The 14,505-nt window shown below is 36.4% G+C and overlaps 1 protein-coding gene across 2 annotated transcripts in view; it reads right to left on the bottom strand.

The window, feature by feature from the left end:
• The window catches only part of LOC124166903 (ejaculatory bulb-specific protein 3-like), a 56,969-nt gene that overhangs the window by 25,765 nt on the left and 16,699 nt on the right, over positions 1 to 14,505 (bottom strand). Inside the window, exon 1 of one of the 2 annotated variants that reach the window (XM_046544610.1) lies at positions 10,706 to 11,027. The exons of the other annotated variant lie outside the window; for it this stretch is intronic. Coding sequence (XP_046400566.1) covers positions 10,706 to 10,720 — 15 coding nt within the window. The 5' untranslated portion in view covers positions 10,721 to 11,027. Of the gene's footprint in view, positions 1 to 10,705; positions 11,028 to 14,505 lie in introns of those variants that run through there. 2 annotated transcript variants of the gene reach the window in all.

Raw genomic sequence — 14,505 nt, 5'->3', positions numbered from 1 at the left:
TTATTGGGAATAGGTCACTTTAAATATTTTATTAACTAAATAATTATATTGTCAACGTTCCACAATCGTATTTATGCATTTTTAGGGTTTAAACAGATTTTGTAAGCTAAAACAGTTGGAACAGTTCCACTCTTCCTTCAAACTTAAGCCTTTAATCAATCATAATTTCTCCAACCTAAATTTCGTGGACGAGTAGACATTTTTGTCTATGCGTTCGTTAATTAAAATTTTCAAGCCGTGATGATGCCAGAATACAATTTCAAAACGTTCGCAAAATAATTTATTAATTAAAAACATATTGATACTTATTTACATTTAAGTCAAGACATATATTAATTAAAAACGACTTTGAAATATTCGTCCATTATCATTAATATAAATGGCCGAGAGAAAATACCGCCAGGTAGAAATATTTCTTAATCTCTACTTTTGGCCTTCATTTTGTCATTGATGGTTGCTGTTGTATTCATCCAACGCGAGGAAGAGATAGAGAGGAGTTGGGCACAAACCTATACAGATTTGGAAACGTTTTATGACACATTATTTTGGTAAGTCCGACATGATATCATCATTTGATTCAAAGGCAATTTTGAAATGCGATTTTCCTCGTGACAGCCGATCAAGACACATTTGCGTGATTAGAAATCATATTTGCGATTATATTTTCCGGTCGCGATTGCAAGATTATTTTTTATTTTCGAAAGCTATTGCGTATCGTATTCATGAGGAATATTCTCGATGCTGCCGATCAATTCTTTAAATATATCAATAATTGAGACTCAGTGTCATGTTTTGTGAGGACAAGGACTTACACAGGATCAAAACTGGGGGAGGGGGAGGGCAAGCCATGGTTGCTCAAGTTGTAGGTAAGATTTAAGCATGGAAAAGGTGAATGAAATCAACATTTTAAGGAAACACTAACAGCTCTTTATTAGTTTTTCAAATTATTTGCTTGAAAAATATTATTTTCCTCAAAGAAATTTGCGATATTTGATTCTAGGGGGGCGCAGCTGCCCCTCGCTGGGTACGCCCATGTGTGAGGTAACTAATTAGATTAATTGCATTGAAATTTTTTAGTTCCACATAATTGCGGAAGCCTCAGACTAGATTCTAGAAGATAGCGAAACGACTGACATGAGAGAAAAATGCCAGGTTTTCCCATTTAAATATGTCGTGCTGTCAAGGATCATCTCTTCCAGAGAACGAATGACGTTCGGAATACCGAGGGCGACCTTTTTTTTTAAAAAAGGATCCACATCAATTCGAACAAACCTTTCTCATCAACGTTGTGCTGGGATCAATAACCTGCAACTCCAATAGGAAACCAGGCAACGGTTATATTAGAGTCCCAAATAGATGTAGAGCTAGTTAGATTAAAGGCAATTTTACACGGTGCCTTAGCTGGTACAATTTTTCGTCTAAACGCACGAATATTACAAAAGAGGATCCCTAGGTTGGCCTCCAAATGTGTTGTATTGAAATAGGCTTACTGGAGTCGTCACTCGCGCTGCTGACGGACAAAATGATCCGAGTTTCACGGGGAAATTAAGGCATAATTAGGGGTGTTGACCAAACTTAACATACATGATGATGTGATCTATCAAATTCATAACTTTTCAATGCTATTCCTCGTAATTACAAACATTATTATGAAAAATATTGAGAAAAGTGGATCGCGTTGCACTTATCACAGCGCCGCGGACATTTTTGAAAACCGATTAAAATGCGGCCGAAGTGGCAACAGAAGTCAGCCTTGTATGGAATGGAATTGGGCCTCCTCTATGCAGTCCCCTTGGCTAAATGTAGAACGCGTGAATGAATGCGAAAATGCACCATGTAGCCACCCAACTTGTGCAAATTCATTAGCAGAAAATAGAACCTGTTCTAATTTGATTCATGCATTCGTGCATGCTCTGTTCTTGTCCACCAAAATTGTTCATGCAATCAGACGTAAACTCGTACGTGTAAACGTATCGTGTAAACACGTCTCAAGGCTAGACGTCCAGTTACCTGGCGAGGTAGTAATTGAAGAAAACAATTCAACGTTTTTAAGAAAAAATTGTAGTTCATGCACCATTTTTTTAACCATCTATAATTCCGACCCGGATTTCATCAATACCGTACTTAGTCGGAGTATTTTCTTTTTATAAGCGGCTTTAATTATAAATTGTGCCTTGTCATTTATAAAATTAAACCCGTTTATTACAAATTCTGGTTTTGCGTATTTGTAGCGTTTTGAAGTAGTAAATAGCTTCAATTCTTCATTTATATGAATGGTGATATACTATAAAATTCTCCGTTCCTCATGTTTTCTTTTAATTTTTATGACCTCGAAGCAGTCCATATCAATCTTAAATTCAGCCATTTTATTTTTAAATTAACAAAGGTTTGCGTTATTTACAACAGCCGATTTAACCTTTTGCATAAATAATGTTTAATTACAAAGCATTTAAGAATAATGCTAGATTTCAAATATTTAATCCGTAGGTATTGCAATAAAAAATATAAAAATTCCTTCAAGTGAAGAAACGACTTTATGTGCAAAATATGGGTTCTGATTTTGAAAAAAATAGCCCAAAGAAATTCTTAAGGGCTGCCTTCGAAAAAATTTCTCTATATGCATTTTCTATCATTAAAATTTTCTGGTTTGAACGGAAGAGCCTTAAACCCGGGAATCAAGTTCCTTTTGCAGTCTTAGATGTTTTTAAGATAAATGTGCGCCTTACCTCACAGTAAGCATTGGAAGTACTAAAAATTGAAGTTCGAGTCCCGTTGAGTGGGTTATCTCCGTTTATTTTTACTGATTACGCATCCACGCTTTCGCTAAGATTGCGTCGTCGTACGTAACAGCTTTTTGACACTTGCTCGCAGGGAATGACTTTCTAAAATAAAACAGCAACACGTCGGAGTGACTAAATAGCGCGACGTGAGCTGAATGCTTTTTCCTCTTCTGCCCCGCGATTTCTTAGAAGCGTTGAATTTTTCATGCGAATACTATCCCCACTTGTTAGATACATAAACTGAATAATAAATGAATTTAAGACACGGTCTCAGGCGTTATTTTGTGGAATTGCTTCATTATTGAATAGAATAAAATATAAAATTAAATAACTTTGTTTTATTCCACACTTTATTTTAAATATCACGACCCGGGTTTCAACATCTACATCAACATCAGACCTGATGATAACATTAGATGTTGAAACCCGGGTCGTGCTATTTAAAATAAAGTGTGGAATAAAACTAAGTTATTTTATTTTTCATTTTATTTTATTCAATAATAAATGAATTAGCTAGGAATGACTATGAATGATGTTATCACGTTACAACGAAGTTTCCACTTGATTGTAATAAAAAACTGCAATAAACTGTTACATGGTTACCATCATCCATGACCTTGTTCGTGTTGAGTGATCGCGTATTTTAAGCTCTACCACAACTTTATGTAGCATATAAATTTGGGTGTGATAACAAGGCTACTATGATATTGACCTGAGGAATTTTGAGGCCGTGAGAGTTTTAAATGTGGGAGTCATCTTGGAAATAGATGGGCATCAGCCACCCTGAGTTAAGAGTTAACAAAATTTTTCTCCACCCTGAATAAAGTCCAAAATAAAAAATTTTAAATGAAAAAAATACAACGAGGCGCCACCGTTAAATTTTTTCAGCCTTGTCATAAAAATCTGAGTAACAATTGGGAAGGGCTCCAAAATTTTCCCGAGTAAACAATTCCTGTCTTTCGAGCCCCTATTCAGGAAGGAAAATTTTAGCGTGTTTGAGAGCTGCCTCGGAGTCCCTATCTTAAAATTATGATCCTTTTTCGCCAAATAACTAGGTCCAATTAACTTGCGAAATGCTTAATTTTACTTCACAAAGCAAAGAAATAAAAATTACGAACTCAATTTTGCCGGGTAATTACTCACGAAGAAAATTCGGTAGTGACGATACGTAGATACCATTACTGTAAGATCAAATCAACGCAATTTGCAAACACAATTCAGGACGAAAAATCGAGAGCGACGACGCGTACGAAAACGCCACTATTTCCATTACATGACAATTCCCTTTTCTTTTTTTTGCGTTGTCAACGAGAATCGTTGCCCATTATTTTACTCTCATTACGTTCTCCTGTTGCCAAGGGGAATTATTTCCCCCAGGTTCTTTCACGCATGGTTTCTATGTATCAATCAGAGATATCCTTAACTCTCCAGCACAATTTTTTAAACATCTCTGTAACACTTGCCTGCCTCTTAAAATTTCTCATGAAAAATCTTATAGCAATTCATAGAACCTTTTTTCAGCTTTTTGATAAAGTTTCTAAGAGGAGCCTGCAAAGGGTCTTTCATTTATGATTATTTCCATGTGTTTCCCTGATTGATTAAATGGAAAACCGTCTCCTCCCGTGGCGTTGTTGATCCGCAGGACGTTGGTTGCGGAGTTAGTTTGGGAAGTTTCGAAGTTGAATGAATCGCTTTCAATTGGTTCTTCCTCAGCCTCTGGGGCGCATCCTGGTCTATCAATTGTGCGGCGGACCGCTTTAACTTGGTGCCGTTGGGAAGAGCTCTTTAAAATTCACAAAGCGATCCGCTTAGTCTGGAAGGACGTGTGTGTTTACCTCATACTAAAGGGATACCGAAGTTATGTCTTCGTGGGTCGAACTCCATGACGAAAAATTCAATCCATTTTTGTTTAAGAGGACGCACGACTCGACTGGTCTTCTTTTCACAGCGTATGATTTGTTTTGAAACTAAATTTTAGATCTCAAAATTTTTAGAGTAAATAGCTATATTAGTCACTAGACAACAATTGCATGTATCTCATCTACATAAAACTCAATTCCGTATTTCATTGCATAGAGTTGCATAGAGTTGTTGAAAACGGTTCACACCTTCTACCGTGAAAATTTCAATAGGATAGCGTAGGCTTTAAAAAGTTTTTATACAAAAATATCATTTCAGTATTTCTTACAGGTAGGTTACTAATATTTTAGATAAAAGAAAATTCTGAAAAGTGCCTACTCCTCACCGTGAAAATTTTAAGAGGATAGCGTAACTTTTGAAAGACTTATACGTCGCAATAAAATACTAAAAACGATCATTCGTGTGGGAGAGATAGCTCATCTTATGCTTTTAATATGGTAGGGCTTTGGTCGATGAAGAAATGTAAACATTATTTCACAGCAAATATACCTACTGCAGGTTTAACGTTTTTGGTAGAATATTACAGTGATTGAGTATTGAATGTAGGTATTCATTCCATCCCGCATATTTTCCAAAATATTTTTGCAGTTCAATATGTCTCTTTCTATATGACGATGAATGAATGAATCATCAAAATGTTGACCTTGCAGTGACTTAACCTCTCCAAAACCGGAGAATATTTACGAACATAACTCGTTGGCAAAGCGTAAGATCTCTCATTTTGTTCACTTTATTACGAATGTAAAATATTTTTATATTATTAATTTAACATGTTGCGAAACATCTGTGGGTAATGCAGTAATACAAATAAGCGCAACTATGCTAGCAGCTATATTCCTTATTTTTTTAATAATTTCCTATTGTAGAAGATATTTTAAGGTTATTAGTGAGTTCGAGCTTGGGTCCACGATATCTCCTTGTTTTGAATGCTTGCCTCGAGCGTTTGAAACATTCAATTGATTTATTATCAGCCCAATCGGAATTAACTAATTATTTTCAACACCACTTCGTGCGATGAGAGCGCAAAATAAGTTAAGATACTTTTCATTGTGTACAAAACGGGTTTTCCGGTCTTACAATATATTACGATAATTTTAGATATTTTTTGATTATTTACACCAGCCTAGAAAAGAATTATGTACTATAATATAATTTAAATCGTATTCTGAATCTCTATAGGGATCTATGGTCTCAAAATAATTTTTGTGGTCTCTTTACCATAAAATTTGAATTCCTCTCTGAACATATAAAATGCGCCTAATGAAATTTTTAGTAGGTTTTCATCACTCATTAAATTTTAGGATAAAGCTTCAATTCAAAATACTGAAGTTAAAGATACGCGTCAAGCAGATGACCTTTTACGCAATAGGGTAGTTTCCTTCATCAAAGAAAACGATAGGCATTGATTGCGATTCGTTACCCACCATTAGTGTATTCATAATACACAAATTATTTGGTTTTTGAAATACCGGTTTAGACGAATGGCAAGGGTCAAATTTTATCCTCATTTGAAAAAGGCCAGATTGGCGCCCATGCGATTCCACTCCGCGTGACGTCACAGGGACCTAGTTTCTACACGAGAGGATAGGAGTTATACATCGTCTGAGGTTACCAATGCATGCATGAGGCGCAGAGCTCAGGGAAACATGTCTTAATAATCACCTATTAAAACTGGCTAAGGTCGGAAAGTTTTCTTCGTTTGATAAGGTATTAATAAACCTTTTTTAAGCCAAGCGCTACCATTCAGCAAGGTACTCAGCTATCCGCTAGCATCCTGCGACGTATCAGCGCTAAGCCTCGCCTCAAGGTCACCTCACCGGGCGGGAGGGGGAACCAGAAATACGACGTACGGAGATATTTCGCGGCATTCATACTTAAGCGTCGCGTTTTCGCGCGCTTGAAAATTTTCACTTTTCATTTAATCGCGAAAAATAGATGTTGTCATTTAAAAATCTTAAAGCGTGAAATACGTACTCCAGGAGTAATAATCTTTCGATTAAAGCAATAAAAAAATAATAGGAAACCACCCTATTGAACGATTGAAACCACCGAAAGAAACGAAACCCTCAGTAGACAGCTACTAAAGCTGGGAACTGAAGACCACAGAAAAAACAGAGAAATTTCAGCGTAGCGTAGCGTCAAGCAGATGACCTTTTACGCAATTATTTTTTAATGCCGAACTATGCATAGTTGCGTGGTGGCGCATGGCTCTACCACATTCAAGGGCACGGGCGGATATATTCGTCGAAACTAATTCAAGTGAAAGCTTGGTGAGGTTGATCGGCTATTTTAATCGGGTGCATTTCTTTTATGAGAAAAGTGTATTTTTGGTAGGTCTGACGACGCATTTGTTTTAATGGTAAATTTGTCACGTACAACCCTATATTGTAGGAAAATCTTTGGATCTAAAACTTGAGGGAATACCTGGAGGTCAATGCTCCCTAAGATTTGCTTTCATGGCTGAGTTAATGATAGGATATGATTTTTAAATATTTTGTGGCAGGTTGTAGTCAGTGTACCACGTCTGCACGAAGCAACCAAAGTTTAATTGCGGATGTAGACCATATGTTTCTTGCTTACTTGAATAACTTTCAAAGTTTATAACCTACCATATCCAATTACCTGGTGTGCTATTAGTCTAATGTAGAAGTTTTTTCCCACCGAATAATTATTTGGTAATTCAGGAGGCAAATTAATTAAATATTTTGAAATTCGGTGGAAAATTTCGGAAATTTTCAGTGGTTTGATAGTTATGTGTAGTGGCGTAACTATGGGTGGGAGGGGGGGGGGTGGGATCCCTCACCCATAGTCTCAGAGGAAAAAAAAATTATTTAAAGCATTATTCCATTAGATAGAATTGGTTGGAATTTATTCATATGACGTTCATGGAATGAAGAGCAATAAATTATGATGACAGCTCAGCACAGCTCCACCTGTTTATTTGCTATCTACCGGATTCGATGAGTGTACGTATCATCATTGTTAAGAGAAACAAAGAGGAATTCTTCTCTTTGTCATCATTGTAGTCGTAGCCATGATTTGTACCTGCGGAATGTATACCGCCATACAAACTACCCCTCTCAAACATCAATATTCAAGTCGATGAAACCTTTTTTTTAATCCGCGCACTATACATTCTGTTTAGTAGTTTTCTTTGATCATATGGTAATATTATAATTTGTTACCTTATAAAAATATTTGATGTACTGATAATAAAATGATTATTGAGCAAAGCTATTTTAGTGTCCACATTGTATGGTTGGAAAGAAATGGAAGCTATCTCTCTATGGTAGCTAAATAAACTGACAGAAGTTTTTGGATTCGTCTTAAACATGGTTATAGCGATCAATTTCAAATTAAAAGTAAAATTAAAAAAAAAAACAGATGTCATAGCCAATGGTTACCAAATGGTTACTACCCCCTACTACATCTTATTTATCCTTGGGATGAGGATCATATGCCGATAATACAAATTCAATCTCAAAAAACATCATTAGATAAAATCAAACCTAACTCTGTGCTATTTACGTCTAAAGGGGCAAATCATACTGATATTAACGCTAGCTTAAACGAAATTTACACTTTTTAAATTTTTTTCAATTTATGCATAGTAATTAATCCCGAAAATTTTTCTTATTAGGTAATCAGACAATTGAAAATATGTACATCGAAGATGCTTTGTCTACTATTAGGAAGAAGTGAACTAAACTGTTTATATAAGCACGTTTAATTACACCTGTTAAAGTTGGTTTCTTAGTCCTGAACCGAAGAACGGTGCGTTTCCATGTTTCAACACCAATAAAATATTTCAATCGTTTAATTACATTAGTAATTAATCATCGAATAATTATGGTTTAATTATTTTAAACTAAGAACTCGTATCATTTTTTCTTATTTTTTCCAAACTTGAGTTAATATAATTTTCATGCCGGCAGTAATTTAAGTATCTTGACAAGCTTTCACAGATTTCTTTCAGTGGATACTATAGTATTCTAGCCAGGCAATCGCTACCTCTCCGTGTAATTTTTGTTTCCTCATTTTATCACCCTAGGTTTGCCGTTTTTGTTGATTTTTTATTTTACCTCGGCCCCCAACTCTTCTAAGAATTTATCTGACATCATTCCGCGACTTACTGCTATTAGCCTCTAAATATGATATCTTCTCTCTTCTTCCATATTTTCAAAGCCATAAATATCTTTTGATCCACACCATAAAATTAATCAAGCAACTCACTATCTTCTAATAATGCTTTACTAATAATATGTATCGTAAATGGTTGCTTTTCAACTGTCTCTCCAATTGTGTCTAAATTTTACGTGGTCAAATGCATCTCTCATGGCCACTAGTGAGAGGGAAATCATGAATAATGATGGGTAAGTTAACCTAACTATGAAGGATGTCCAGATCAAAAATTCAATCCCTTAAATTTCCATTGTTTTGACATTATCATATTATTATATTATTGACATATTATTATTTTGATATTGATGAGCAATCGTTTTCTTCTGAAACTCACATAAAATATAATATATATTTATATATATTTCAATAGTTACTTATCATATATATTTAAAAGTTATTGCGTAGAGACATTTATGTATCAAGTTAACGCAATTCAATTATAAATTTCCGTATATGCAATCATAACTCTATCGAAAGCAGTTCTGCGGTAAAGAGTCGTCTATCCTTGAAGGAGCGCAGGAGAAACCTAAGCATAGCTCACCGGACTCTGGAAATTTCTCTTTAAATAAATGTGCGCGAATTTTGACTGATGATGTGCAAAGTAAGTAGGTCAAGCGCGAAAGAAATATTTATATTTTTCTATATGCTCAAGAAAATTGTTACTTTATATTTTAATAAAGAAAACGTACAACCACTTTGCTCATTCCTCAGAAATATAATTCATTAAGGACCAGTTGCCGTTCGTCACGCCAATAAATGCTTTGATGAAATATAAATCTCGATCAGTTTCATCGTAATATAACAAAATCACTGTGGAAATAAGGGATGATAGAATTTTTCGTGATCAGGGTGTACCACCATGGAATATTCTTAATATTTACTCATTTAAGATTTAACAATTACGAAAGTTTCCCACGCAATTGAGCCAAAAGTAATTGCGTATATTCCTTAAGAGTAAAAGTTTACAAATGATTGGCATATAAGAAGGAAAAGTGGAGAGTACTATAAACTAGTGCCTAGAGTTCCTCGCGAATTCGCGAAGCCGATATGCGTGCAGCTTAAGCGAATTTCCACATTGTTATGCGCCTCTATGCCCCAGGAATACAGTGCATGCACTGTTTTAGCCGGCCTGGAGTGAAATTCCATTATTACCACGCAATATTCCACAAAGTTCATTTTCCATCTCAGCGATTCACGCCGTGGGTTTGGATAAGTGAGGGTAGAGGTATCCCCGGAATTAGCCAAAGACGTGAGAAATTAGCAAATTCAAGGTATGGGAACTAGATCCTTTCCCTGGGCCACCAAGCACTTCGAGGACATACTACTTTGGAGGTATACGAGGTCTTTACCCGAGATATAAACTGGGGACCCTCGTGTGTAGGTTTCCGCGGCGATGTTCACGATGACTGCCAAATTCCGGGTTCTCCAGCCGCGTTTGTCGTTATAGATTGACTACAGTTTCAAAGGCCATCCTGTTTTCTTCTTCAGGTCGTCAGGTCTTTTGCCTTAGACCTGAAGACGTAATTAGAATGGCTTTTCAAACTGAAGTCAATCTAAAACGACAATCGCGGCTGGTGAACCCGGAATTTGGTAGTCATCCTGAGTACCATCTATTCAGCAACCAAACGGTCTACACACTAAATTATCATGCCCCCTTACCTATTTTACAGCTACCAAATTCAGCAATTCAGTCACAATATCCACTCATCATACCAATAATGGCAGTAAAATTTCTAAAGCGATCGGACAAAAATATTTATGGTAAATTACCAAATATGTACGATTTAATTATTGGACCCTGGGATGCAGTTGAAATCACTCACCTCCATACGTGCCATTGCAGCGAATTCGCTCTTAGGAACTTGAAGGAACCAATGGGATGAGAAGATTATGTTTCGAGCAAATGAATACGATTTACGTCAACTTGCAGCTGCGTTTGGATGTTCAACCTGGGTTGGATTTTGAGACAGGTCCGTCCTCTGGTTCAATCAGGAACGGAATATCACTTTCGACCCAATATGCACCCTCTTTAGATGATCGGCTTTGGTGATTTTGGTCTAGAGCTCTAGTATCCGCTTCTCTAGGTGACTTTAGCTCGACTGTGCCTTCCCCAACAGTCCGCCTGTCTGTCCGCGGTGCGCGTTATTCCTCCCCCATCCCCAGTGTCGTGGTGCTGCTGGGAGCCGCGGTCCCCCGCCGGCACAAGGAGGGAGGCGGGGAGAGAGAGTGCATTTGAGTGGGGGGATTAGTGGGTCAAACGGAGAAAGTGCCTGGGCTGCTCGCTGAAGGGGAAAGTGAAAGGGCGCAACCGACCCACTCCACCGTGGCCGCGCCGGTCACCAAGAAGCTCCTCCTTCGAAGGGCGATCTTTGCCATCAACCTCTTACCCCTTTGAGGGCCAACCGATTTTCTAGTCTGAAACTGCAGGGGCAATTTTGCTGATTCTTCGGGTAAAAAATATGCGATGAAGGTAAATATTGCAAAACTCAATGAAAACTTTATTATTATACGCGGTTTCACTTTTTTAAATATAGTATTTGACTATTTTTTGTAAAAAATTAGATCAGTCATAATCTAAACAAAAAATTATTTATTTAGTTATTCTACCGATGGGGTATTTAAGGATTATTCTGGTAGCCTCCCCTTCCTTCATGTACTTCCCTCTTCAATTCCCTTTCATTCTTTCTATGAAAAATCCTGTTCTCTTCCTTCCTCTCCCTCGTTCACCCAACGTTTTAACCTCTAACAATATTTTCAACACCCCCTCCCCGCTAAGTACTCGCTCCATCCATACCTTCTGTCTCCTCCGTATCTCATCTAGAAGCTGCCTCTCCTCAACCACCATCTCCAGCACTTCGCCGTTCTTCCTCATTTCCGTACACTTTACTTTCTCCTTTCATCTCCACACCCACATCTCGAACACCTTTCTATCCATTCTACTTTCGTCCTCTTTCCTAAGCATTCAAGTTTCCGCACCGTAAAGTGCTACACTCCCGATCAGACTCTTCACTACCCTCTTCTTTAAACTCTTACCTAACGATCCTATCAGTTCCTTCCTGATCGTGAACGCCTCCTTGACGTCTCAATAGTTTAGGGAAAAAATTATGTCTCATTTGCAAGTGATGGTAAACATAAAAAATAACTTTAAAAAACTTTATAGTATGTCGTTCCAGGTTTTCAATATATGCATCATTTGACGATTTTTGTTACAAGATATGAGTTCCGTAATAATCTAAACAAAATATATAACGTGAATATAAAATTGATATTGACTTTCAGGAGGATAGCTATCGCGCTCTTGGCACTTTTCGCGGGAGACTGTAAGAGCGTAATAATGCTCCCTTTTTCAATATATAAATTTTCTCATAAATTAAAAAAAAAAAAAAAATTCACCAAAGCCTGCATCTCAGCAATACTTGGCCTACCTTGTTCAATTCCCAGTTAGCCCTGCTCCTTTGGTTCTATCTATAAATAATTTTCCTTCTTCCCCCAATGCAATGAATTTATTTTTTAATACATAAATTTTCAAGTATTCTACCGATTACGGTAGGTTTGCAAGAGGCATTTGGAATTAGCCTCCCTAATTCATAGTAACCTCTACTCCCTTCCATTCTACTTGTAAATTCTATTCTCTTCTTTCCCCTCCCTCACTAACGTAACAACATTCTTCCCTTGAACACGGTTTTCAACATCCCCTCCCCGCTCAGTACTCGGTGTATCAAAACCATAACGCTCATCTAGAAGCTATCTCAGATCACTCACCATGACTAAGACATTTATCCCGAGCAGCTAAAGTTTCGGTTGGAAAATGAGAATGCGAAGCTATGTCAGATGTTTGCTTTCGATGTCATGTGACTAAATTACTATCCGGTCTTTTCCATCTTAAATCAATATGCATGACTCCTGTCTGTCAGAAATCGATTTTGTTCCCCTATAATTTTTTTATCTTGTTTATTTCTTATACAAACATAGGTCTTTGAAACAATATTGATATTTCTGCTATGAATGCCTATCCTTTGACCGATTTATTTCTGATCTGCACGTTAGTCAAAGGAGATTGCAAAAAGAGAAATGTAAATGTTTGGTATCCTACGAAAAATAAGTTGGTATAAATGAATTATACATGCCATAAGCATAATTATGTAATATGAATGCTTATGCAGTAAAAAAATATGAGGTAAACTCACAGAAGTTTTGGACGGAACGAATACACCCCTGGTACTGCACTTATCAGCACACAAAATTAAAACATCACGTAATATCTTCAGATATTGGTCCGCTATCGTCGAAATTAAGCATTAATTAAATTAATAAACGTACGAATAGAAAGATTAATTATTGAAAATGCTTTTGGATGTGAGATTTCTCAGTGATTTTTGTACGGTGTTATCAAAAGAACTCAATTTGCGTTAGTGCATTCGTATTACAGATTAATTCCATAAATGCACTGTTGCATTGAGTTTTCATGCTAAAATAATATTTTTTTTAATTAGGAAACACGCTTTTCTCAAAATCAGTACTAAATGCGCTTTAAAGTAAAAAAAAATAAGCTTCTCAGCGCTCGGACAATTAGGCGTGGATGCTGATTAGGATTGTTAAAAATGAGTGCAGAATAGCCTGATTGGTGAGTTAGGATTGGCGCGCAATATTAATATCTAAACCTAATGAGCACCCACGCTTTATTCTCCGAGTGTTGAAAAGCTAATTTTTTACCTTTTAGGGCATTTTACCTACACTGCTTTGGGCAAAAAGTGTCTTTTAAAAATCTTTTTTATGTTATTTCTATTCTCTACCTTTTAGTAATGAACCATGTGATCGATTAAACCTGAGTTGCCAAAGAAATTTCTGCCAAAACATTTATAACTAACGCCATAAATTGAGAAAATTTAAAACTCTTTTTCCACGTTTAAATTCGGTTAATAAATGGGAGCGCAATGGAATAATTTCAAATGTCTGATTATTGAATATCAGGAGCAAGCATGAGTACAAAAATTCAAGCCGATCCAATAATAGGAAGTGGTTTATGAAATCAATTACAAAATTTCATGGATGACACAGACGAACAGGCTAAGGAAGTTAGGGAAAAGGGTGTGAAATAGAGGTTTAGTTGTTGCTATTATTTTTCAAGAATTACGCTGTCCGCCAATGCTGTGTGCCGTCTAACTTATGGGGCTCTATGGTGGCCTCTCTACCCCTTCCCACCTTATCGATGATACCGATATCAAATCCTAACTTAAATCTGCTAATATTGCTCCTTTGGTATTATATAAGCCGCTTCAAGATCTTCTTTCTGTTATACCTAAAAATGAACCTAGAAATGAATGAAATGAAAAAATTAGAAGAATTCGCCACATACTTTTATCTAAAGCGACGTCTACGCAAAGAATTTCCAGATCAGACACTAAAATAGTCCATTTGCCTTTGTTCTTGATCAATTAATTCATATCCTTACTATTTCTACCATTAATTTCAATTTTCCATACCTCTTGCTGTGTCTTTTGCCTCTGATATGAACAATTAATTTATTAATCTTTACTATTTCTGTCAGTAATTACAGTTTTTTATACCTATTACTATGTATTTCTTCACATCCTACTATAAATTGCCTGTTTTATTATCTGCA

The sequence above is a fragment of the Ischnura elegans genome, chromosome 10 (assembly GCF_921293095.1).
Source record: "Ischnura elegans chromosome 10, ioIscEleg1.1, whole genome shotgun sequence".
Classification (NCBI taxonomy): Eukaryota; Metazoa; Arthropoda; class Insecta; order Odonata; family Coenagrionidae; genus Ischnura; species Ischnura elegans.
Note: the sequence above shows the minus strand (reverse complement) of the source record. Positions and strands in the feature narration are given on the sequence as shown.